This window comes from Mchenga conophoros, linkage group LG3 (assembly GCF_057382185.1).
Source record: "Mchenga conophoros isolate Kocher_MC1m ecotype Shallow Benthic linkage group LG3, M_conophoros_male_GT1.1, whole genome shotgun sequence".
Classification (NCBI taxonomy): domain Eukaryota; kingdom Metazoa; phylum Chordata; class Actinopteri; order Cichliformes; family Cichlidae; genus Mchenga; species Mchenga conophoros.
Genome location: NC_140528.1, coordinates 75,143,480 through 75,166,163, shown reverse-complemented (window position 1 = coordinate 75,166,163; position 22,684 = coordinate 75,143,480). Strand labels below are relative to the sequence as shown.

Sequence of the window (22,684 nt, the reverse complement as noted above, 5' to 3'; positions counted from 1 at the left end):
CACCAAGAGAGAAAGCACATGCTTAGATAATTGTGTCTTTAAATGCGTACAGAGGACAGAAGGAGAGAGAAACCTTTTTTTTATTGTCTGAAAATCAGAATCCGTATTTTTCTTTTCACTACACACAGACATCGGCAAGGTCAGGCGGTTCACACCACTGTATTAGCAGAGTAGCAGGTGGCCTCACAGATGGAGACTGGTATCACCGTTCACACCAGTATATGGTGTCTATTAGTATCTTGCTGAGATTGGCTGGTTGCTCAGGTTCATGGTCACGCTAAAATACAAAAAATCATTTATCTAATCTCTCCTAACACTTCTGTCTTCATTCTTCTAGATCTTTTTAAATCATTTTAGCCCCACCTGTTTGAGAAAATAAATCTACAGTTTCTATTCATGAAAGGAAGCCTCTGGTAAAACATGGGGTGGGGTCCCACATCATTTTCCTGTAGTTGTGGTTTGCAGACACGTGCAGTATTTTGGCAGCCAAAAGAAGCAGTTTCAGTTATCTTCTTTCTTTCTTTCTTTCTTTCTTTCTTTCTTTCTTTCTTTCTTTCTTTCTTGGGTTCACACAAAGTTGGAAAAGAGAATGTCAAAAGAGTGAGCAGAGAAAGAAAAAAACAAGGTTACTCAAAGTGGTTCACAGCAATTAAACACCATCCTCTATCTACCTGCCACTGTCTGTCACTGTCCTGCTCCATCAGTCACATCTCGCCTCTGCCATCAGCTCCATCAGGACTGGAGGCAGAAGGGTGCATAACCAGACTTAAAATTCTGATTGTGGTGGAAAATATAAGGCAAAGTAAAGGATCGTGTTGTTTTCTTCTTTTTTTAGCATCTGCTCTCATTTCTTTGCTATACCCTGTTGTGTAGGTCTGTTCTGTCGCCCCATATTTTTTCCTGCCTGTTTTCTTTCACATGAAGCCACATGTGCTTATGGTCCTCTATGGTTTGAGGACAGAAGTGTGTGGGTGTCACTGAGCCTCTTTCAGACATGCATTCATGCAATCTAAACGGGCTGGTTTCATGTCTGAATGAGCACCCTGGTCATTTTTCTGTACAAGTCACAACAGCAGGCACGCACAAGATTACCACTGCACATGTCTCTCAAGCTGTTTGTGAGTAGCTCACTGAGAAACTGGAGAATTCCCTAAACAGAAATACCATCTACATAATAACATTTATCCTGACCAATTTGTTTCTAATTTGCAGTAATATTAATAGATGGTTGTTTCCAACATTCACGCCTGAGTTTTCTGAGACATTACCCAGCATAAATTGTGCCAGATTGGACATTAAGCAGTGATAATCCTTCCAAGTCCCATGGACAGAGTCAGTTTAATATCAGTTGGAATCCATATAACAATATTTGCAGTCATATATCCCGCCCCCTGCACACTCCATCCAAAGAACACCCTCGCCTGAACCAAACAAAGTATTTCCAGTAATGAAAAAGCATCTCTAAGGGTCAGCTTCCTGTTGTGTGCTGTGTGTATAAAAGGGCAGCTTCGGACAAAAGTGAGGTCTCTGTCTCTCAGCTTGTGTGCAAGGGTAAGCACAGCTCTCTCACACCCTGCAGCACTGTGCAGCACATACACAGGCTGACCTTTCTTGTTGTTCCTATGCATAATTGTATATGAGAACACAAATAGCAGCTTCTTGTCTGAGATCAAGTTTTTTTTGTAGTGAAAATATTTCTGTTGTCTTCTGCATGCTGCACTCTATTTGACATTGCCCAGATTTTCTATATGAATACAGGGTGAGATGCACAAACTAAATGTTCGTGTGGTTGTACTTATTTGGGGTCAATGCTATGGGTTCCACAAGGTTCATCAGTCTTTAGCCCCTATGGTAAATGTTGTGCATGCACTTTTACTCCCTCAATCACTGTCAGGTGCATCTCACCAAAACCAGCAAGGAACAGAATGACAGAATGACATCACTTTGACACATGCACACAAAAAACAAAAGCAGTTTTTTGATTCCTGGAGCTTTTTAGTGTTTTTTTACTCGTTATTAGCTGTTGTCATTTTTAGGTCTTATAAAAAGTATGCTTTGAAGGAGATTATTTGGTGCATCATCTTTTCTGGTTTCCTTTCATTTCCTCTAACCCTCTTCTCTCTTATGTGCCTCCATGAAGTGCAGTCTGCAGAGTGCTTCCTCTCCTCTGTCCTCTTGTCTTTTTCAAGTGCTTCAAAGAAGTCACCCAGCTGCCATCCTCTCTGGCTTTCTGTGTCTTTCTCTTCCAACTAACCACCTGCTATTTCCAGATTCTGCTTGTAGTGAGGCAGTTGATCTTTTGCCGTCACTTTATTTCCATCCATTGGCCATCTTCAGTGTACCATGGCTGGTTTGGAAATAAAACCAAAGTTTGTAGTTTTCTATGTCATTCATATACGTATCCCCTGGTTTACATAGCTGTGAATAATATTCTTGGTTTCAATTTGAATCTGGTTCTCAGATTTATTGAACTGGGATGGGAACAAATCTCTTAAGAGACCTTACAGTCATGGTAAAAAACAAATTGCACCCTTTTTCAATTATAAGGTTTTGTGTATCAGGACTTAATAAAAAATAATCTGGTCCTGAGCATGGCTTAAAATTAAGTAAATACAACATCAGATAGCACACCGCATGGAATATGACACTGTCGATATTTATTCAACACAAACTAAGCCTATATCGTCAAAGTATTTACTTTATAGTAAGTGAGCAGTTGGGGTGTTTTCTCATAGACTTCTATACAGTCTGATGTTTTTGCAACCTGACAAGTCTCCCTCTGGTTGCCAGTGGAAAGAGTGCAAGCTTTAACACTTGACTGCTAAGATTCATAGGCTAAGTTTTTTTCTGTGGTAGCTCCATCTGACTTAAGTATATCTTGGTGCTAATTAATGTAGCATGTTGTGTTCAAATATTTTTCACGTTACATCCACTTGCAAATAAATTCTCCAGAATCCTGTAACACACCCAATCAGCCATCAAATATGAATAGTCCTATTATTCAACCAGCTCTGTAGTATTTCTTGTTCTGGCGCTCCCTTTTCTCTCTCCCTTTGTTCTTCCTCTTAAGATGACAGCTAGATAACAGGGCTGTTCTTCCCCCTCATCCGCTTGTACTCTTCAAGTGTCTGTCTTCCTTAATTGTCCCCATGACCGCATGGCTTTAACACAAATGTCTGTGAGGCAACTGGGTCACACAGCGGCTGGTTTGTTGAGTGCCCGTGTTTCAGACCATATGATCAATGTCCTATTTGTCACAGTCTCAAAGTACATCAGTGAAGTATTCATCATTAACGCTCACACAGACGTACTGACAGAGGACAGAGTGGGTGCTGAAACAAGGATGTCAGAGGGAAATTCCACAGACAGACGTTCATCGACCCTTCCTTTATGTTTATGTACATTTATCAGAGTTCATTTCAGGTTGTTGCTCATAGCTGTAATGCCTCCTCTCTATATTAATTTGATAAGAGTTCAAACAAAACATACTTTTGAGTTAAATGAAAATTATTGCTTACTTAATATCATTTTGAAGGAAACAAATTAATAGAGGTAACTCTGTGATAACTATGTTACTGTTATTTGTATGTAACTGTTAAACGAATGAAATTACTTATTCAAAGCTTATTACTTATTAAAAGTAGTGGCTGTGGCTCAGGAGGTAGAGCAGGTAATCTACCAATCACTGCTGCTCAGTCTGCATGCCAAAGTATCCTTCGGCAAGATATTGAACCACACGTTGCTCTTGATGCATTTGCTGGAGTGTGAATGTTAGAAATAGAAATAGTATTCACAAAGAAATAAAAAGCAGAAGGCACGACTTTAAAGATAAAAGCAGTTCAAAGTAGATTGGTACAGATTGGTACATTGTGCTCATAATATGAAGGAGATGGTCAGCACCAACACTCAGCTAGCCTGTGGTGTTTAAATGATGTTTAGTTGGTACTGAAGTGTTACTCCCGCCAGTCACCATGCGGACAAGTTCTTTGTTTACAGATGGCTTATTCCAAGCTCACCAACAGGATCACTCAGCATTGTCATCGTGAGAACTATTAAAATAAAGCAATTGTATTTAGAAACATCAGTTTCTTAAACATAAAATGATAATTCTCTTTTAGCTTGTCTCATATATCCAGTGAAAATGAAATAATTTAAACCATTATGTGTGACAGGGTTTCCAAAAAACACTGATGGCAAGATAAATCCAGCAAATATAAATGTACATGTTTTACATGGAAACTCAAATTAACAGAGACACATTGAACGCACCTCATTGACTGATGTAGCCAAACAGGAAAGCATGTTCATCTTGGAAGCTGCACTTCATACCTCACAATAAGCGGCTCATTCAAAATCACAAAAATGTTTCCAACAAATATAAAACAAAGAACGTGAAATTAAATCACTGTCAGTTACACTAAATGGCCCAAAATGTGCCAAGATTTCTTTAGCTAACAGGTGCTGATGTAGCCTTCTGCTGCTGTAGCTTCTGCTTCATTCCTATTGTGGGTTCAGAGATGCTCTTTTGCATACCTAGCTGTAGCATATAGCTTTGAGTTATCGTTTCCTTCCTATCAGTCCAAAGCAATCTGGCCATTCACTCAATTAGTTGACATTTTCTCCCTTTTGGACCATTTCAGACCGTTCTCTCTGGACTGTAGAGATGGTTTTTGTTGGAAAATCCCTGTAGATCAGCACTTTCTGAAATACTCAGCCCAGCCTAGCTGACACCAACAACCGTACCACATTTAAAGTTATTTAAATCTTCTTTCTTCCCCATTCTGATGCTCGGCTGAAAAAAGCAGACATTTTATTCACTTAATTAACAGCTATTAACCACAGTAGAATACACTACACATAATTTATGTCACCCACATGCATCAGGTAATTATCTGGTAAATGATTAAGTTTAAAAAAACCCCTCTCAACTTGACTCCAGAGATGATATCTCTGTGTTGGTTATTTTGCTGCAGTCATTGTTTTTGAAGCAAAGAATTGTCTATGTTTGGGAATATGGGATAATAATTTTGATAAATGTACTTTAAGTGATAGAACCATATCTAACAGATGACTAAGACTTCTAAAATTATAGACCACATCTACAAAATTAAGATCCAGGTTATAACATTTGTGTCCTGTTCTTCAGTGGTGGGGAAGTTAAATGGCTTGTTTTGCATAAAATTTAAAATGTTGCATATAAATGTTCATATATATGTTGTGATTGCATTAAAGGAATTTAAATGGCTAAATATACAGGACATAATTCCAAACTATTGATGTGCATAGTAGCATACTTTAAAACCCCCCATTTGCATGAGCTCTCTGGAATTAGAAAATGACTGTCAGAAGCTTTCATGGCATTACAGGCCACAGTGTCCATCATGCTGATCCATATCTCTATGAAGGGGTAAAAACAGGGCTCCATGGAAGAGCTCAGCTTTCTCTTCTAATTGAGCATTAGTGTCATTAATTTGAACTCACAAGCTAATGTTGCACTGGTCAGCGGTCATGACAATGATGTGCTCTTCCTAATGCACAGAGTAAAAGGACGTTTTACTGGACGTGGAATGGAGATTTAGAAGACGCGCACACATAGAGTCAGCAGGGTAGTAATCTCGTACATGACCAAGGTGAAAAGCAAAAGGAAATAGTTGCATTAGTGCATTAGTAAAGATACACCAATGTGTTTGGTGTTGCAGGTGGCCAAATCCCTTGGCATCTTGCAAAAAAACTGTCGGTCAAACTCAAAATGATTTCTCCTCCCGCCCTTTTCTGAAAACAGTCTTGTGGGAAATTTCAGCAAAATCTGAATTCATTTCATTTTCATCGGCTGAATTATTCGACTCTTTTTTTTTGTGTATATATATGTGTGTCTGTGTGTTTGTGTGATCATTTTTTTAAAAATTACATCCCTCTAAGATGTCATCGGAAGCAACTTAGTTGCATCTATTTGGTATTTAATCACATATGAGTCAGGAGGATATGGTATCAGAGAACTGGATCAATGGAGACAGACGAGGAACACTAATGTAAAAGGAAACCATCTTGCACTTGACTGCGTTTGGTAAGTCAGCATCAGATTCATCAGCTAATGAATGTAACCCCTCACTTGTACAGCACTTTGGTCAACGCTCCTGTTGTAATTAAATGTGCTATATAAATAATTAAACTATTAAACTATTAATGTGCGACTTATGTTAAAGAAACAGAGTTTCTGCTATTTGTGCAATCTTATTTAACAAATGCATAGAGACTACAAGACTGAGAGGGATACAGCTGCTATGGGATGCTGATCAGTATAAAGTAGAGACACTTTTAATATTTGTTTTGGACTTTACCAGGGAAAATAAGTGGCTGTTTGTCTGTCTGGTATTTGGTGCAAGGAGCAAGTGTGCAATGGGCTTAAAGCACCTTTTTCAGTCACATCAGCTTTCTGTAGCTGCTGGGAACTGGTTAGTGAGTATATACCCAAAGTGTTAATACCATAATAATGAGTTGAGAAAGAATTATACTTGTTGATGTGCAAAAGCGTCTGATTGAAGAGCAACTTGCTATGGGACAGTTGGCCAAATAGAAGTGGAGGTGTAGGTATACTTTTGACCCTGTGTGGATTAGTTGTGTGCCCATTAAAGATGTCTGCTGTGCAATCATTCCACCCTGGAGAAAAGAACAGTTCAAAGAAGTGATTAAAAGCCCAAAGTTACCATTAAAGTGATGTCCATGATGAGTGGATATAACTGTGCCTTTATTAAACTTAGATTCGGAGTGTTTTTGTATATTTTTGTAAGAGAATCTACAGTTATTATCATTTAAAAACACGGAAATGATGTGTGCTAATGTAAAAACACATGACGGGCTCTTTGGAAGAGAAACCACACCCTAACTAGATACGCATTTCTCATACTAAAGCAGGTTGTAAACGTTAATGAAAATGTGAGTATGGATGCTGTTTTATTGTGTTTCTTAAATAGAGCTTCATAATTCTGTCTTTAAGTACCACATTTTGAAATGTGATCTCATCCATATGTAGTATTGAGGTTTATTCAACACACAATTGTGTGTTATGCTTTTGCAAAAAAATAGTTTTGTGTTAAAAATGAGCATGATCTGCAAATATATAAAGTTGCAGTGCACTGAAAAGTCAAATGAACGTTTAAATTTCCTGTTCATGAATTTTACAGCTGACACAGAAACTGTTTATTTTGACATCTTCACATCACTTACTGTAGATCTCACTCATTTATTAGTCACATTTTTAGTCTTTTTGCTGGATTTAAACACCGCGGTTACAGTGCAGTGCTTAGTGTAAGAGGGGAGCAATCATAAATCCCTTCGTGACCACCCTGACTTTCTGACATCTGATAGAGACACACACACACTTAATGAGATTCGACTGCCACCCTGCATGCTTACCTCAGCATGCATGTCATGGTTTATCTTCTCAGGTACACACACACACAAGCAAATGCTAATGAAATTCAGGAGCACTATTAGACTTGTAGATCAGCGGTATGGGTCACTTGCTCTGACTCACAATTTAATGGCGTCTTGGTGTCTCATACCACCAGATCACAGAGAACAGAAACAGAGGGAGCGAGAAGAGATAGCGATAGGAGGATTTAACGATAACACATTTTTTGATCTTGCACACTTGCAGTAAACACACACACTTGGTGAACCGAGCAGAGGGAGATCTGTGTGAGGATTTAGCAGTGTAAACACATTCTTCATGAGCGCTGATAATCCTGCCAAAGAGAAACAGAGAGCATCATTACTTCAGCTCATTGCCATCTCTCCAAACACACAGACACATATATCAGGGTTAACTACTTTCACCTATTCTCTTCGGTCTTCAGTGTATTGCTCAGCAAAGAGCAGACACAAAGGGTGCATCTCGAATTATTTATGCCGCAGTGAAAAGGAATACACCTCATTTTCTCTTTCCTTTTTCCTTCTGGATGGACCACACAGCTAGAGTGTGGTCCACCATCCATCACCCACCACACCCACCCGTCTCTTCCCTAACTCATCTTGTCTTCATCTGCCTCCTCCTCCTTCCTCCTCCTGGTCTTGGTCTTTCTGTATTTATACTTTCTCCCCTGTCTCTTCTGTATACACCATTCTTTCTCTCTATTTGTCTCTTTGTTCTTTTAGACTCTTTCTCTGCAGTCGCTGGGTTTTTGCTCAGTAACATTGCAGTGTTGTAAAGTGAGATGCACTGCTCGCCCCGAGTACCAGAGAATTTCCAAAACTTCTTTATCCGTGTTCAGAGCAAGAGCAACATAGCATGTGTCAGGACAGTGTGCTTTCCCTGACACATAAAAGGCAACTTGTAAAGCTAAAGTGTCATTAGTGCATGTTTTGTTATCCTCTAAATCCTCCCTCTCAGCCTTCATCCTTCTCGGCTTCACACAGCAGGAATCCTACCGCAAGTGTCCATCAGCAAAAAAAGTAGCAAACCTAATCTCCCCCTCCTCCCCCACCCTCAGAGGATGTACTTATTTCTAGATAAGGCACTTTTGCAAACTTTGGCCAAGAACCAAAAATATCTTCTGTGCTGTAGTTCCATCTGACAGATGAAAGAAGCATCGGCATATTTTAGTCTAGGAATTTCAACTTTCTTACTTTCTCCGCAGTGCTCCTCACAGGATGAGATTAAGCACTTTGCCTACTCTTCTCCATCCTCCCTTCTGTCAACCTTCTCCTCCATCCTTCCTGATCTCCTGCTCTCCCTTTAGTCCCATTAGTCATGTCCTGATGGCTCATTAACTATTAAAGAGCAGAATGAGGGAAAGAGAGGAGAGGGGCATTCTGCAAGGCTTGCCTATAGTCATTTGGTAATGGATATCAGGGGGTGAGATAAGCGAGAAAGCAGGAGATGAGGGTGGAGCAAGTCCGTGGGGTCTCTTTTGCTCGTCTGATGATGAGTGGGAGTCATCAGGCAAAAAAGGAAGACAAGTTAGGCCTTTTAGTATGTTGCGTCCTTTGGGATGAGGGAAAAGCTCAGAAGCAGAACAGAAGCACATTTGTTTGCATAAAAAGCTTCAAAATATAACCATCTTCAGTCTTGGAGGCTTTTATTCATTCTTAATCAGACAGGCTGAAGAAGGCTTTCAGATAATCCACAAACACTGAACCCTTGTACTGATAAGTTCACCGAGGCCATTTGCTACTGTACTTTGGATTTATCATATGTTGCTGCCATCTAGTGGCTAAAAAAATCCTTCTTTGAAAGTTGGGGAGTTGTTGAACAAGTTTATAAAAATGTTAAAAATGTCAAAATACAGGTCAAAAAATTTCCTAATGTTGTAAACCTGCTCAACATTTGGCAATAAACCCCTTTCTGATTCTGATTCTGATTCTGAAAGAGAATGTTAGTGTCAGTTTGTTCTAATTGACATTGTTTAATTAACATATGTCAAACTAATGAAAGAGGTTAAAATCTTTAGAACAATGCACTTATCACATACAGAGCCTCAGACAGTCTGATACAGCTTTTTAACACTATGTGTGTGCATGTGTGTTTGCAGACTCTCTGATGCTGGGGACAGAGGTCGACCTGCAGCAGGTGGAGAACACTGTGTTTGCCATAGAGACTGTGTTCAAGGCATGGCTTCAAGAACAGGGTGGAGACAGAGAGCACCTTCACCTCTTGCTACCAAGCCCCATGGATAACCTGATTCCAGGTTAAAATCTACAGCCACACACAGAACTTGAACACACTGATGTTTTAGGAAGTCAGAAATGCATTACAGTTTATGACTTTAACAAATACATGAAAGAAAGAAAGGTTTTTAATGCACATAAATACAGCCACATGACAAATACAGTTTTCACATGACTCTGTGTAGTCGTGAAAAAGTACAAATTTACAGCTTCCATAGAAATTAAGAGGGTAAGTTGCAGCCAGATGCTGCTAATCAAATGCACTTCATTACCTGATCATAAGCAAGTGTGAGCATCTCATTAGGAGCAGAGGTTTTGGCAGCAGAAGCAATTGTTTCTTCTGTTGAAAACCCTTCCCAGTAGTAGATATCCCAGCATCTCCAAAGTGCTCAGAAGAACTCAGACTCTACAGACCTCAGTTAGTGTGTTAAATGTTAAAGTTCATGGCAGTACAATTAGAGAAAGCCTAAAAAACTGGGTTGCCTGGAGAAAGCCTCTTCTTTCTAAAAAGAACATGGCAGCATGGCTTAGGTTTGTAAAGCTACATCTGAACAGTGTGACTCTTGGAACAGTGTCCTTTGGACAAATGAGACTAAAGTTGAGATGTCTGGGCACCTTATAGTTACTGGGTTGACCACGAACTCCTCTGAATACAGAAGTATTCTAGAGTCCGATATGATCTACAGCAGAATAGCTGAAAAAGACAAGATTTAAAGTTTTTAAAGGCCTCAACCCGACCCGAGAGCAGTTTAGAAACAAATATCCATAAACCTCAATGAACTGAAGCAACATTATAAAGAAGAGTTGGCCATTCATCAACAAACACCCTAGACTGGTCACCAGTCTGTCACACAGAGACAAACCATTTGGACTCACTTTCTCACCTATGGGGAACTTAGAATTTCTACAGTTCTAAGTTCTACAAACTACTGAATCATGGCGTGTACTTTGTTTTTAACATGACTGCATGTTTCTGTTGCATGTGCAGTGTGCGTGAAGTGTGACATGCAGGAGCGCATGATAAGCCCGGCGCTCATCCCGCTGACCCCGAACCTGGGAGTGAAGACTGAGAGCATTCGGGACTTCCTGCCTGGCCCTAAGGGCTTGGCCAATCAAAGCCCAGCACCGCAGACACTGAAAGTGATCAAGTAAGCGTGGGCATCGATGCTGAGGGCCTTCGAACTATAAGCACAAATAAAAGTTTTTAGGATCAGCTCACAATCACTTTGTTAGGAGAAAGGAAGACTTGTGTGTGCAAGATCCAATAACACGCGTTCTCTGAATGCACAGCTCCTTTGTTTGACTTGGGAGCATCTGAGTGCACTTTGTTCTGCTGGAGTTAGTGCTTCGAGGCTGTAAAAGCAATATGAGCACAAAGTTCAGTCGCTTTTGTAAGGAATTTTGTTGGCCTCGTAAATGTACAATCAGCATGATGGACGAGGAAACCAGAAGATAAAATATATTCCAGAGGACAGGAAAATGCTCATCGTAAAAGTCTGACAAATGAATAAAATCTTTCATACCAATCACAAAACAAATATGTAGAGTTTTACAAGCTTGTAGGTCAAAAATAGCCTCTGTGGACAGTGTCATACAAAAAATGAGCTACATTTGCTTCCTACAAAACAAACTCGTCATGTTATTTTAAACCTCACAGGGATTGTGGACACATGAACTGAATGTAGCGCAGTACATTTTCACTTTCTTCTCTTTCCTACCTGTCAGTAGAGGAATGTGTACGTGCCATTTTTTTCTCACAAACTCATGCAGTGCACTGAAGATTGTTTCATGGGCCAGCACAAGGCCAGTTGCAGACACACTGGTGGTCCTGTGCTGGCCCATGTGTGGGCCACCTCTGACAATCCTGATCTGGACCACCAAAGGGCCGTCACTCTTTCCGGTATGTAATCCATGTGTAGGTTGTGTGCAGCCACGGGCCAGTTGCAGACACACTGCTGGCCCTGTGCTGGCCCATATGTCAGCCTAATGTGTACCTCAATCAAGCCATGTAATAACAACATGTGCCGGAACATAATAGTGCAAAAGTAACATGAAAAACCCTGTTTAGACAAGGAATGTACTGACTCTTTCATAGTGCTTTTCTACTCTCCCAGATTACTTAAAGTGCTCTATACAACATTCACACACTTTCTCTAAACTGAGCGCTTCCTAACTGCATTCATACTCTTGACATGCGGACTGGAGAAGCCAGGGATCAAACTACTAACCTTCCGATCAGTAGGTGACCTGCTCTACCTCCCGAGCTACAGCCACCCACTGGCAAAGATGAGTGTCATGGTCCTGGGTCGTGCGACCCAGTGTTTTGTGTTTAGTCTATTTTGATGTTTATTGTTTGTTTAGGTTCATTAAGTTATTCCAGCTCATTTGTAATTATATGACCCTTGTATTAAGCCTCCCTTGCCCTTCATGTGTTTATGTCTGTGTGTCTTGTGTTGTCAAGTTCATGCTGTCGCTTCTGTCATCTTCCCCTGTACTCCGTCTCCCTGGTTCGTGCGTCTACCTGTCATGAGTCATGTCTGCGTGGTTATGTTTAGTTCATGTCATGTCTAATCTCCATGTTTCCTGTTTTACTTTGAAAGTCTGTATTCAAGGTCAGTGTATTTAGTTTCACCTCTCCTGTCCTGTCGTTAGGTTCATGTGTGTCAGCTGTGCTCCCATGTGTGGCCACTTCCCCTGATCATCCCTCATGTGTATTTAGTCTCTGTGTTTCATGTAGTCTGTGTCGCGTCGTCTGTGTTCCCACCCTCCGTGTTTCCATGCCCAGTCTTTTGTATTCCAAGCCATAGCCTTACCATAGTTTGTTCCCAGTTTAGGTTTCTGTTTAGTTACTGCTCTTGTGCTGCCCTCATTCTTGTTTGTTTCTTTTGTGTTCATCAGCCACAATAAAAGGCTCGCTTTTGTTTAAAGTTCACTCCCGTATCCTCACTTGTGTCTGCACCTGAGTCCTCCTCGCACTCTCCACACAGTCTGCCACTGTGGACCGTGATAGATGAGTAAACCGTCACTAGGTTTTGGATAAAGTGTACAGTCACAAACCTGTCAAACCTTATTTTGAAACGTTGGCTACTATAGCAGTATTGCAACATGGCATTTGGTTCTTCTAATTAAAATAGGAAAATAGGAACATAAATAGTGCAATCATTGCCAGACCTGGCCCACATCTGGATTGACATACACCCTGCTGTGACACCAGTTAGTCAGAAGTGCCAGCTTGTTGCCAAGTCTGGCCCAGACTTGTTTTCTATGAGCCTGGGCCACATAAACCAAACCACAATCGAGCCAGATATGGCATGCCATCACATAGACATTGCCATCTATGCCGGGCCTGGCCCATATCTGGATGACATACGTCTTATCATGCCAGAAGTCAACCAGCAGTGCCGGCTTGATACCAGATCCGGGCCAGACCTGCCTGCTGTGTGGGGTGGTAATGTTTTCATGCAGTTGAGGTAATGCTGAATTTATTTCCAACTCGGTGAACAGCTGATGTAATTTTTCCCTAAATGCGCACACGCATGCTACACACACGCTAATGATAGAAAGCAGGCGCTGAGGTAGAAACTTGATTTGCATTTGTTTTACATTTTCAGGACCTACAGTAGGAAGTAATGTGCGTTTGTGTGAACGAATGGGCATTCGTTTTGCATACCAGACGGTTGGAAAATTGTGCTGTTTATGTACTTGAGTTAGAAAATGGGTCACACTGCAAACGCACCTCAGCAGGGATGATGTCATTCTCTCTGCTCATGATGTTTTCCATATATTTGCATACTTACAGTTTTCTGCTGGAGCTCATTTCAGAAATGAAAAGGATTTCATTGTTTTTTCCATTGTTGGCGTGTGTGTGTGTGTGTCTTTCAGAGTTCTGCGTGCAGACGGCGTGTGTGAGAGTGTGTTGTACGGCCTTCCGCTGGTGATCCGCCCAACCACCTGCTGGCAGCTGGACTGGGATGAAATGGAGAACAACCAGAACTTGTTCCATGCCCTCTGCCACACACTCAGGGTGTAGTTTCTGTTTTTTCATCTTGTGACAATTGTCTTTATTAAGAGAAACTGACATTTTATGGCCGCATGTGATGCAGAAGTAAAACCCATTTGACCAGTCTACATGAAAGAATTTGCATAATGCAAATCTGGTTCCCGTTTTAGCGAATGTGGGAACGTGGGAGTCATGGTAGAATAGAGCAATCATATTCATGTTTGTGCTTTTGTTTGACGGTTGTGATTCTCAACTCATACAAACCAACACCAAAAACACTGGAAAGTTGTGCGAATTCAAGTACAAATAAAATGCAGTGGTTTGTAAATTTCATAAATCCATATTTTGTTTACAGCAGAACATAGTAAACATATCAAACAGAGAAAATGTGCCAGTTTAAGAACAGTATTAAATAATCTTGTGGTTTATGGTAGTAACACATCTCAACAAATTGGGACAGCTCCATGTTCAGCACTAAAAAGCATCGCCTATTTGTTTAACAACAGGTTTTTTTACCCCTCGGCTATAAAGGGCTGATGGAGTATTGACATCAGTCTGCTGGGGGGGGTGTGCAGAGGTCACATTTTCTGAAAATGCGATTTCTTGAATGTGATTGATTGATCATACTTTATTCATCCTGAGGGAAATTGGGTTAAGGCTGCCAGCCGTGCCAGCGCCGTCTTACTTAAGAACGAGGTGACAGAGGACTTTCAAATTGATAGCTCAGGTGGATCTACTTAAAAATCTCAGACATGTTAGAGGTCAGAGGTCAACTTTTCTGAAAATCATCTAGAATTTTTAATTGTTACCAAAGGTGCATCTAGGGTTAGAGGTGGCGGGTATTTTTAACTGTCTGCAAGCTGCAGAGACCGGTTGCTTCACATTCGAGAGAGGAATGTTGTCCCGTTCTTGTCTGATAAAGGATTCTAGCTACTCAGCAGTCCCACGTCTTCTTGTTGTATTTTCATTTCATGTTTTCAACTGGTGAAAGGTCTGGACTGGTGGCAAGGCAGTTCAGCACCCAGACTCTTCTGCTGCGAAGCCATGCTGTTGGATTAGCTGCAGCAATTTGACATTGGCTGAAAATATGACTGAAATATGCAAGACTTTTTAAAATGATAATGATGATAACAAGCTGTCAGGTCTCTGCTCTTTAGTCTGGATGATGTAGCTTTTTTTCCCCAAAGGAATTTCACAATAAATTCATCTGACCACACGACAGTTGTCCATTTTAGCTTTAACCCAGAGAAGAGGTTTCTGGATCATGTTCACATACTGCGCAACTTCTTCTCTGCATGATAAAGACAGGAAGGGAATTTGTGGACGACTCAGTGAACTTTCTGGAAGTGTCCCTAAGCCCATGTAGTCAAACATAATCATAAAGAGCTGGTACCGGTATGTCCTAATGCATAAAAGCTCAGAAATGAAACTGTGTACTTTATATTTACATGATTCTGAGTATCTGTAAATAAGAGCCACATTGAGCCTTTTTCTGTATTTGGATTCCAACTTTACCTCAGATATAATGGCTTATATCCCTCAACTTTAATACTTCTTTGGTTCCCTATATTAATGTAACTGGTGCTAATACACTACTGAAGTTAATTTATCTGCTTCTGTTTTTAACACAGTGCTGCCCGAGAGCCCAAAGATCACAGGCATACAATGTGGATTTTCAGCCTTGTCACTTGCACACAGAGATTTCTCCAGATTCTCCGAATCATTTGATGATATAATGTACTGTATATTATTGATGAGATGTTCAAAGACTTCCCAATTTTAATGTTGAGGCTTGTTATTCTGAAAGCAATCCCCGCTTTGTAGATGCAGTTTTTTTGCAGAAAGGCAAACGTTTGTCCATCTTTACATCTAAGAAACTCGGGCTCTCTAACGTGCTCTTTCTCTGTTTCCAGTTAATATAAATAGTTCCAAAATGTTCCTCCAGCTGTTTTTCAGTAACACTTTTCCAGTCTTTTTGTTGCCCTGTTTTTGAGATGTGTTGCTGCCATTAAATTCAAATGTTCTCTGTTGTTTTTTTCATGAAATAGTCAAATGTCCCAATTTGAACATTTGCTGTGTTTAAGATATGTTTACATTTTACACAGCATCCCAGTGTTTCTGCAGTAATAACATAGCATAAAATTGTTTGGACCGTTTGATCGTCTTTTCATTTTAGCTTGTCAGCCTTGCAAGATTCTGCATATCCCTCCACGGTTCGAAAAGTTTTTGATTTCTCTCTTTCAGAGTCGTGACCTGTTCCTGCTGCTGCAGGTGGAGCCGGCTCAGAAGTCTGCAGCTGGAGCCTCAGGTCCATGTGTGTATTTGTGTTTATGTTTATGTGTGAGAGAGATGACTGTTTATCAAGGTCATTCGTGAACAATCATAGGCCGCGTGTATGTGTCCAACACAGGTGTGTATTCCCACTACATCCTCCAGCCATCTCCATCTCTGTCCCTGCTGCTGAAGCCTGTGGTCTCCAGAGAGTTGCTGCTGCCGTGCTCACAGCTGGTCTCGGCTCAGGACCCTGCACATCACGCCATGCAGACTATACAGGTTAGATGAGCTCCGGTTGCTCTAAACAATTTAGAGAAGTAGATAGAGACACTGAGAACCTCAAAGCAGAAGTTGATGATTCAACTTCAGTAATCTATCAGCACTGGTTACCTTTACATTAATACAAGGCAAGCTGTGAGCCAAGTTAGACAGACATCCTCACATCTGAATCTACAATACTTTGGCATACAGAGGTGTTCATGGTCAACTCTGTGATTGCAAGCTGCCCGGGTCTTGTGCCTGCAAAGCGAGCCTAAATCATCACGCCTCCATCTCCATGGTGAAAGCTGATATGAGGGGACACTGTGCATTGTGGCCAAACATCTCCACTTGGTTCTCACCTGTCCAAAGCTGTGCTGTTCTTTTTAGGGAGAAAATGCCTTCTTATGACAGCCTTTACAAATAAGCCGCACTTGTTCAGTCTTTTCTAATTGTACTATCATGAACTTTAACATTTATCATGCTAACTCAGGCCCATAGATTCTGATGCAGCTCTAAGAGTTACATCTTCTTCAGGTGGATTTGCTGCAACGTCCCCTCAATGGAGGATTTCGGTATCATGTTAACACTCGCCTGAATGACCAGTTAACCTTTTAAAGACTGAACCATGGAATCATCATACAATTCTATTTGTATATACCTGGAACTAAGGACCACACCATTTGTTTATATGTCTTCTTCTTCTTTCACCTGTTGGATCACATACCCATCAATCACTTTCTCTAGCATCCTCTTGTGTCACTCCAGCCTTCTTCATGTCCTCCTTCACCATATCCATGAATCTTCTCTGAGGGTTTCCTCATTTCCTCCTGCCGGGCAGCTCCATCCACATCAGCACTGTCTCACTGTCCTCATGTCGCACCCTCACCATTGCCATTTCTTGCTTCCTTCTCTTCTTCCTTCAAAATTCTAAAAATTTTGTACCCTAGAAATCATGTTTCTAGGGTACAAAATCTGCTCTCTTTCACAGACATCTCCACCTTGAGAAGGTAGGTCTTCTGGACCAACCACCTTTCCACTCATTCTCTTCATAGCTGCCCTCACTTCCTCCTTTCTAATCTGCACTTTGTGACCAACTGTCTTCCATCTGTCTTCCTCTCTCTTACATTTCCTACACCCATCAGTTCCTCAAAATTACTTCTTCCATCTTGTCAACACACTCTCTTCACTCATTAGCACATTTCCATCTTTATCTTTTTTCCACCTCGGTCTCTCTATAACCAACTGACAAAAGGCCCTCTTTTTTCCTTCTTTTAGCATCTAGTCTCACAAACAACTCACTGTAAGCATTTTCCTTTTCCTTTGCCACCTTTCTCTTTGCCGTATACTCCCACTATTCCTGTCTACTTTCTTCCTTTCCCTGTTCCTTCGAACACTTTCCTCACATTATCACTTGCGCCCTGATATTAAAGAATTATAATAGTAATTTCATATTATGACCTTTACTTAAACTGCACACTCATCATCGCGAAGGCGAAGCACGCAAAGTTTCGATGACGTCTCAGGATGACGCTTCTGTGAATGTGATGATGACAGTATTAGACGTCATGTGTATTTTTGACAGGACATTACAGGACACGGTGCCTCGTCATTTACTGTGACTCACTTTTTTATTCTGAGTACTCGCTAAAGGTCGAAACAGGTCGCAGTTGAAATATTCAAATGATACTCGTGTGCCTTCTGTCTCTGTCAGAGCTGTCTCACTCAGCTGGATGAGGAGTTTGTTTTAAACCCTCTCACCCTGAGCAGTAACCTCTACCAGCACCTCAGGAGCCGAGGCCTGCTCTCCCAGCCACGATACCCATACAGGTCAGCAACACGGGAGGATCATGATGAGTCTGTGATGATATTTATAGAGATGATCAAAGCTCTAATTTAAAGAATGACGTGATCAGTGCCGTTAGTGAAGATGTAGCTAAGTGAAGGTGATTGTAACCACAAGCTGTTGCCAATGATAAAGAAGCTTATTAAGAAGATTATGTTCAGGTTACAGATATATGTTAAGGAGATGATACTGAGGAGCTAAGCTGTTTGTGTTCCCAGGATTCAGCCACCACAGGAGGGCCCTAAAAGCACAGGCAGCAGACAGCCACGGCAGGTAAACACAGCAGCTTTATGACAGTCTGAAGGTCACTCTGCGATGCTTATATATAAGATGGGGGAAGTTTATGGTTCAAGAGCCATTTGACCGCATTCTGATTAACCACATTAAACATCTTTCTATGGAGCGTGTGCTTTAGTAATGCCCTTCAGCCTCACGTCCTCATTTGATCACTAGATGGCAGCACTCGCTGCAGTCAGACACAAACAAGCCTTTTGGACAAAAACGTGAAAATAAACATGAGAATGAAAAATGTGAAGTAAAGCAACATAATCCAATAAAACAACCACATTGTTGTTTGGAGGCAGCGGTTGAGGACGAGCAGATGTCCGAGTTAAAGCAAACAGATAAAGGTGTTGTGTAAGCGTGCCCTCCGGAGGCAGTTTAGATAATCGGGCATTATTGGTGCACTCGGTTGAGCTGGAACTAGTTTTAACTGCTCAGTTTGTAGCCAGGTAGTCGTAAACTAGAGGTCAGCCAGTCTCAAACACTCTGAGGGTATTGTTTTTGTAAACTGTTGTGTGATGTCAGCAGTTTTGTTTGAATGGGAGCATCTGAGAGATGTATGAAAGCTGTCAGATAATGTGAGAATGCTAAGTAAAAACAATCACAGGTTTTTAAAGGAGGCCACAAAGTGAACTTGTGGTTAATGTTTAATGGTGCTTTGTGTTTTATAATCTTATCATGTCCTGGAAAGAAACTAGAAACTAAAAGTGCCAGATAAAAGTTTGCGAAATAAACATTTAAGCAGCTTCAGTGCCTAAAGTATCACAAGAATAATTTTGGATGCATATGAAGTCAGAAGTTTAGTTAAAACCTAAAAGTTAAATTTTATTTCAGGAAGTGGTTAAGTTACCTCATTGAGTCTGAGGATTACTGCGTTTCTGATGTGAAACAACGATAGTGTAGTGAATCATTCTTCAGTTTTATTTTAGAGTTTTCAAAGTGAGTCATAAACTCTGATTAAACGAGCACACAGTCTGTGCTGTGGTGCTTTCTGATACTCTACAATGTTGTCAAAGATAGCACTTTTGAGATGAAGTGGTTTTATATCACAAGGGCTTCTTCTAAAAGGTTCAGACTTTCCAGAAGATCATTCGACTCGAGGTTTGTCTGGTGTTTTGAATGTATCGCTGCTGTGGTGGCATCCTATTGGGTTTTTTTACTGTAATTCCAGACCAATATTCAGTGCTTCGGAGTATATTCTGAGTATTTTCTAGTAGAGTGTAGTATTTCCTGTGGATTTCACAGGCAGTGTATCGCTCGTGAACTTTCACCCTAATGTTTTTTTTTATATATTCCCATCAACTGAGGCCTGCTGTGTCCTGAGGGTGTATAGCTGTTGGCAGGGTGACTCATCGGGGCTGATAAGGCTGCTCACATGCAAATAGTTCACTTCAATGGGAAAACGCAGGGAAAGTGTTTATTCGCTCTGGCGAGCTGTCACTCCAGCTGACCTCAGACTTAAAGTCCAAACATAATGTTCCTTTTTGCTGCGTTCACATGTCCTTCCTCCCAACTCCTTCACATCCTCCTCTTCCACTCTTTCATCTCCCGTTTTCTACAAGAAAGTGATCTTGAGTTTGAAATTCAGAATGTGTGTGTGTGTGTGTGTGTGTGTGTGTGTGTGTGTGTGTGTGTGTGTGTGTGTGTGTGTGTGTGTGTGTGTGTGTGTGTGTGTGTCGCCTCCATTCAGCTACAAAACTACAGTCGCCAACTGGGAATGAACAACAAGGTCAGGGCCACCGTTGCTCCGCTACCCTCCTCCTCCGCCGCCTCCTCTTCCTCCTCGCTGGGACCTCCTCCCAGCAAGGCCTCCCGCCCAGCTCTGAACTTCCTCAGCAGCAGCAGCAGTGGCAGCAGTCGGGCCCCTACCCGGCAAGAGGGAAACGATGATGATGATGATGATAACTCTGTGCTAATACAGTAAGAGTGCTGCAGGGTTAGTAGCAGAAAGTGAGGAAAAGTCCATTGTTGCACACTTCAAAGGGGTTCCAGTGGAATTAGCGCACCTGCAAATATATAGGCCCTCACACACACACACACACACACACACACACACATATTTGGCTAATTGGTCTCCACTGTAAAGCTGGTGAGCAATCAGGCAGCTCATAAAGGCTTTAAAGAAAGGAAGAGACAAGCTAATTTGCACGTAAATGCACACAGGAGGCCGTGCAACACGCTGCGAGCACACTTACTCTGCACTGCACTCTGGGTGGTTCTTCTGACACTTTCTTTCATCTCTATTTATTCTCACCGCTCGCTCGAACAATATTAGTTAGATCTGAATTTAACAAGCCTCCGTCGCTGCATTTGCAAGCATGTGCGTGTATGTGTGCGAGCGTGAATGTGAGAAAGGAAAGTTTCAGCTCGCTGCCATGTGCAGATTGCTGAGTTAGCAAAACGTCAAAATCACACACCGTAAACAATGAAAAAGAAAAAAGCAGGATAAAAGATGAAAAGAAGGGAAGCGGCAGGACAATGAAAGCCTTAAACAGTCACCCAAAAAAAATGGGGGGAAGTAATAAGAAGTTGCAAAAAAAAAGAACAAACGTGGGTGGTGTGTGGGAGATCAGAGGAAGATTAAAAGCTGATGGATGTATAAAAAGCAGTGTCTGCGCGCTACAGCACGCACGCTGGCACGCACAGCTTTAAGTCAAAAGGAAACTAGCTACAAAACTACAATTGATGCATAATAAACGAGACGTGCTGCATAAAGACTTATAGCGCGCACACATGCACATTCCATCTTGAGCTCCCGTTCGAACACAGCTTCACTGTTTCAACGAGCCAGAGACAGAGAGGCCTCTCTGCTCGCCTTTACCCCCGCCGCCAGCTCTCTCTCAGAGGGTTTAAAGGCAGCGTGAGGGGGAGGAGGGTGGATGGAAGAAAACTGATAAAATCTCCAGTGTGTTCTGTGAAAACGTGAATATGACAACTTTGCATTGGAAAAAAACACTCCGTTGTGTCTGCGAGTGAGTGTGTGTGAGGCGATTTGAAGTTATTACATCACTGCTGGTTTGTGCACAGTTTTATATTTACACCCCGACAGTGATTCACATTCACACATTAGTTACGTTTGTCCGTCGTCACTGTTATGAATTCCTTTCCCGTGAATGAGCCTTGTCACACATAAGTTTAATGAGTCTCCCGCCATTCCACCCCCTTACTGAACCTTATAACATTTGGCACATCCCAGTGGCCAGTGACTTCATGACGTTGTGATGTCACACTACTTCCGCATTCACGACGACAACGATGCTTTTGTCTCTGAGAAGAATTCACCCGGACCTTCAAAACTAGCCACTAACATTTTCCCCACTTCCCCCCCTCTCTCTCTCTCTCTCTCCCCCGTCGCTTCTTCACTCTCGCTCTTCACTTTCTTTTTGATTCTCACGAGCGCTGGAGAGCTGAGTCAACTGGTGTGAATTTCATAAATTTGTTCAGATGCAACGACAGCAGTCCCTCTGTCCCCGGAGAGGTCAGAAGGCTAAAGCCGGAGCTCTTCTGCGTGACCTGCACACTGTTAGACACACTCCTCATTAAATGTCACAACTGTTACAGATAAATGTGATATTACCAGAAACTGACAAAAGTTCAATTGTTTTTGAAATTGCAGGAAGTTTAACAGTGTCCCGCTTGTCAGGTGACTTTTACAATTCTTCGCTCTAAAGCAAAAGGTCTTCTCTGAAAAATGTTTTGCATTTCTCGTTGTTCTTTTTTTCCTCATCTCACAGTGTTAATTCAATCGTGTTCCTGTTCAGCTTTCTTTCATATATATGAGGTGTATATATATATATATATATATACACACACATGTATAAACCTGTATCTGATCTGTTCATCTGCTGTGGAATAATAAAATGCCAGTTTGTGGGCGGATGATTGCGGTAACATTTCTGTAGCATAAGGTGCTGATAGTAGAAGAAGGGCACCTAACCGCCTTTAACCTTTTACCTCCCACAGGTTTCCCTGCACATTAATAACATTATTGAGTTTCCCAAGGATGAGAGCAGAATGAAAAGGCGTATAAATATGAAACTGTTGCATTTATTATTATTTAATGATTGATTGTCTTTGTCATCTTCATCATTATCGCTTAAAAAACTCCACCGCACAATTAAGTGCATCCAGTGTGTAACTAAAACCATAAAAACGCTTTTCGTTTTAAGCCATTCACCTATTGAAATTAACCTTTTTAAAAGTGCAGTATGCACCTTATCCTTACTCATGAGCTCTGGGTCTTAACTGGTGCTACTTTTGTTTTGTCATCGATATTTCTTTCATTTCTGTGGTATGTGACAAAGGAAGCAGCTGGGTTTTTTGTCTACTATCACCAGACATCACTAGTAGGTGAGGAC

The 22,684-nt window shown here is 41.3% G+C and overlaps 1 protein-coding gene across 3 annotated transcripts in view; it reads left to right on the top strand.

Moving 5' to 3' along the window:
- Window positions 1-22,203, top strand: part of LOC146580482 (meiosis 1 arrest protein-like) — a 55,350-nt gene extending 33,147 nt beyond the window's left edge. Inside the window, exons 6-13 of one of the 3 annotated variants that reach the window (XM_085267252.1) lie at window positions 9,531-9,686; window positions 10,655-10,814; window positions 13,549-13,690; window positions 15,911-15,980; window positions 16,053-16,219; window positions 17,913-18,028; window positions 18,263-18,317; window positions 20,017-22,203. In XM_085267252.1, the coding sequence (XP_085123378.1) occupies window positions 9,531-9,686; window positions 10,655-10,814; window positions 13,549-13,690; window positions 15,911-15,980; window positions 16,053-16,219; window positions 17,913-18,028; window positions 18,263-18,317; window positions 20,017-20,250 (1,100 nt within the window). In that variant the 3' untranslated portion in view covers window positions 20,251-22,203. The remainder of the gene's footprint in view (window positions 1-9,530; window positions 9,687-10,654; window positions 10,815-13,548; window positions 13,691-15,910; window positions 15,981-16,052; window positions 16,220-17,912; window positions 18,029-18,262; window positions 18,318-20,016) is intronic. The other 2 variants (XM_085267254.1, XM_085267253.1) reach the window with 2 other exon arrangements.
- The last annotated feature ends 481 nt before the right edge of the window (window positions 22,204-22,684 follow it).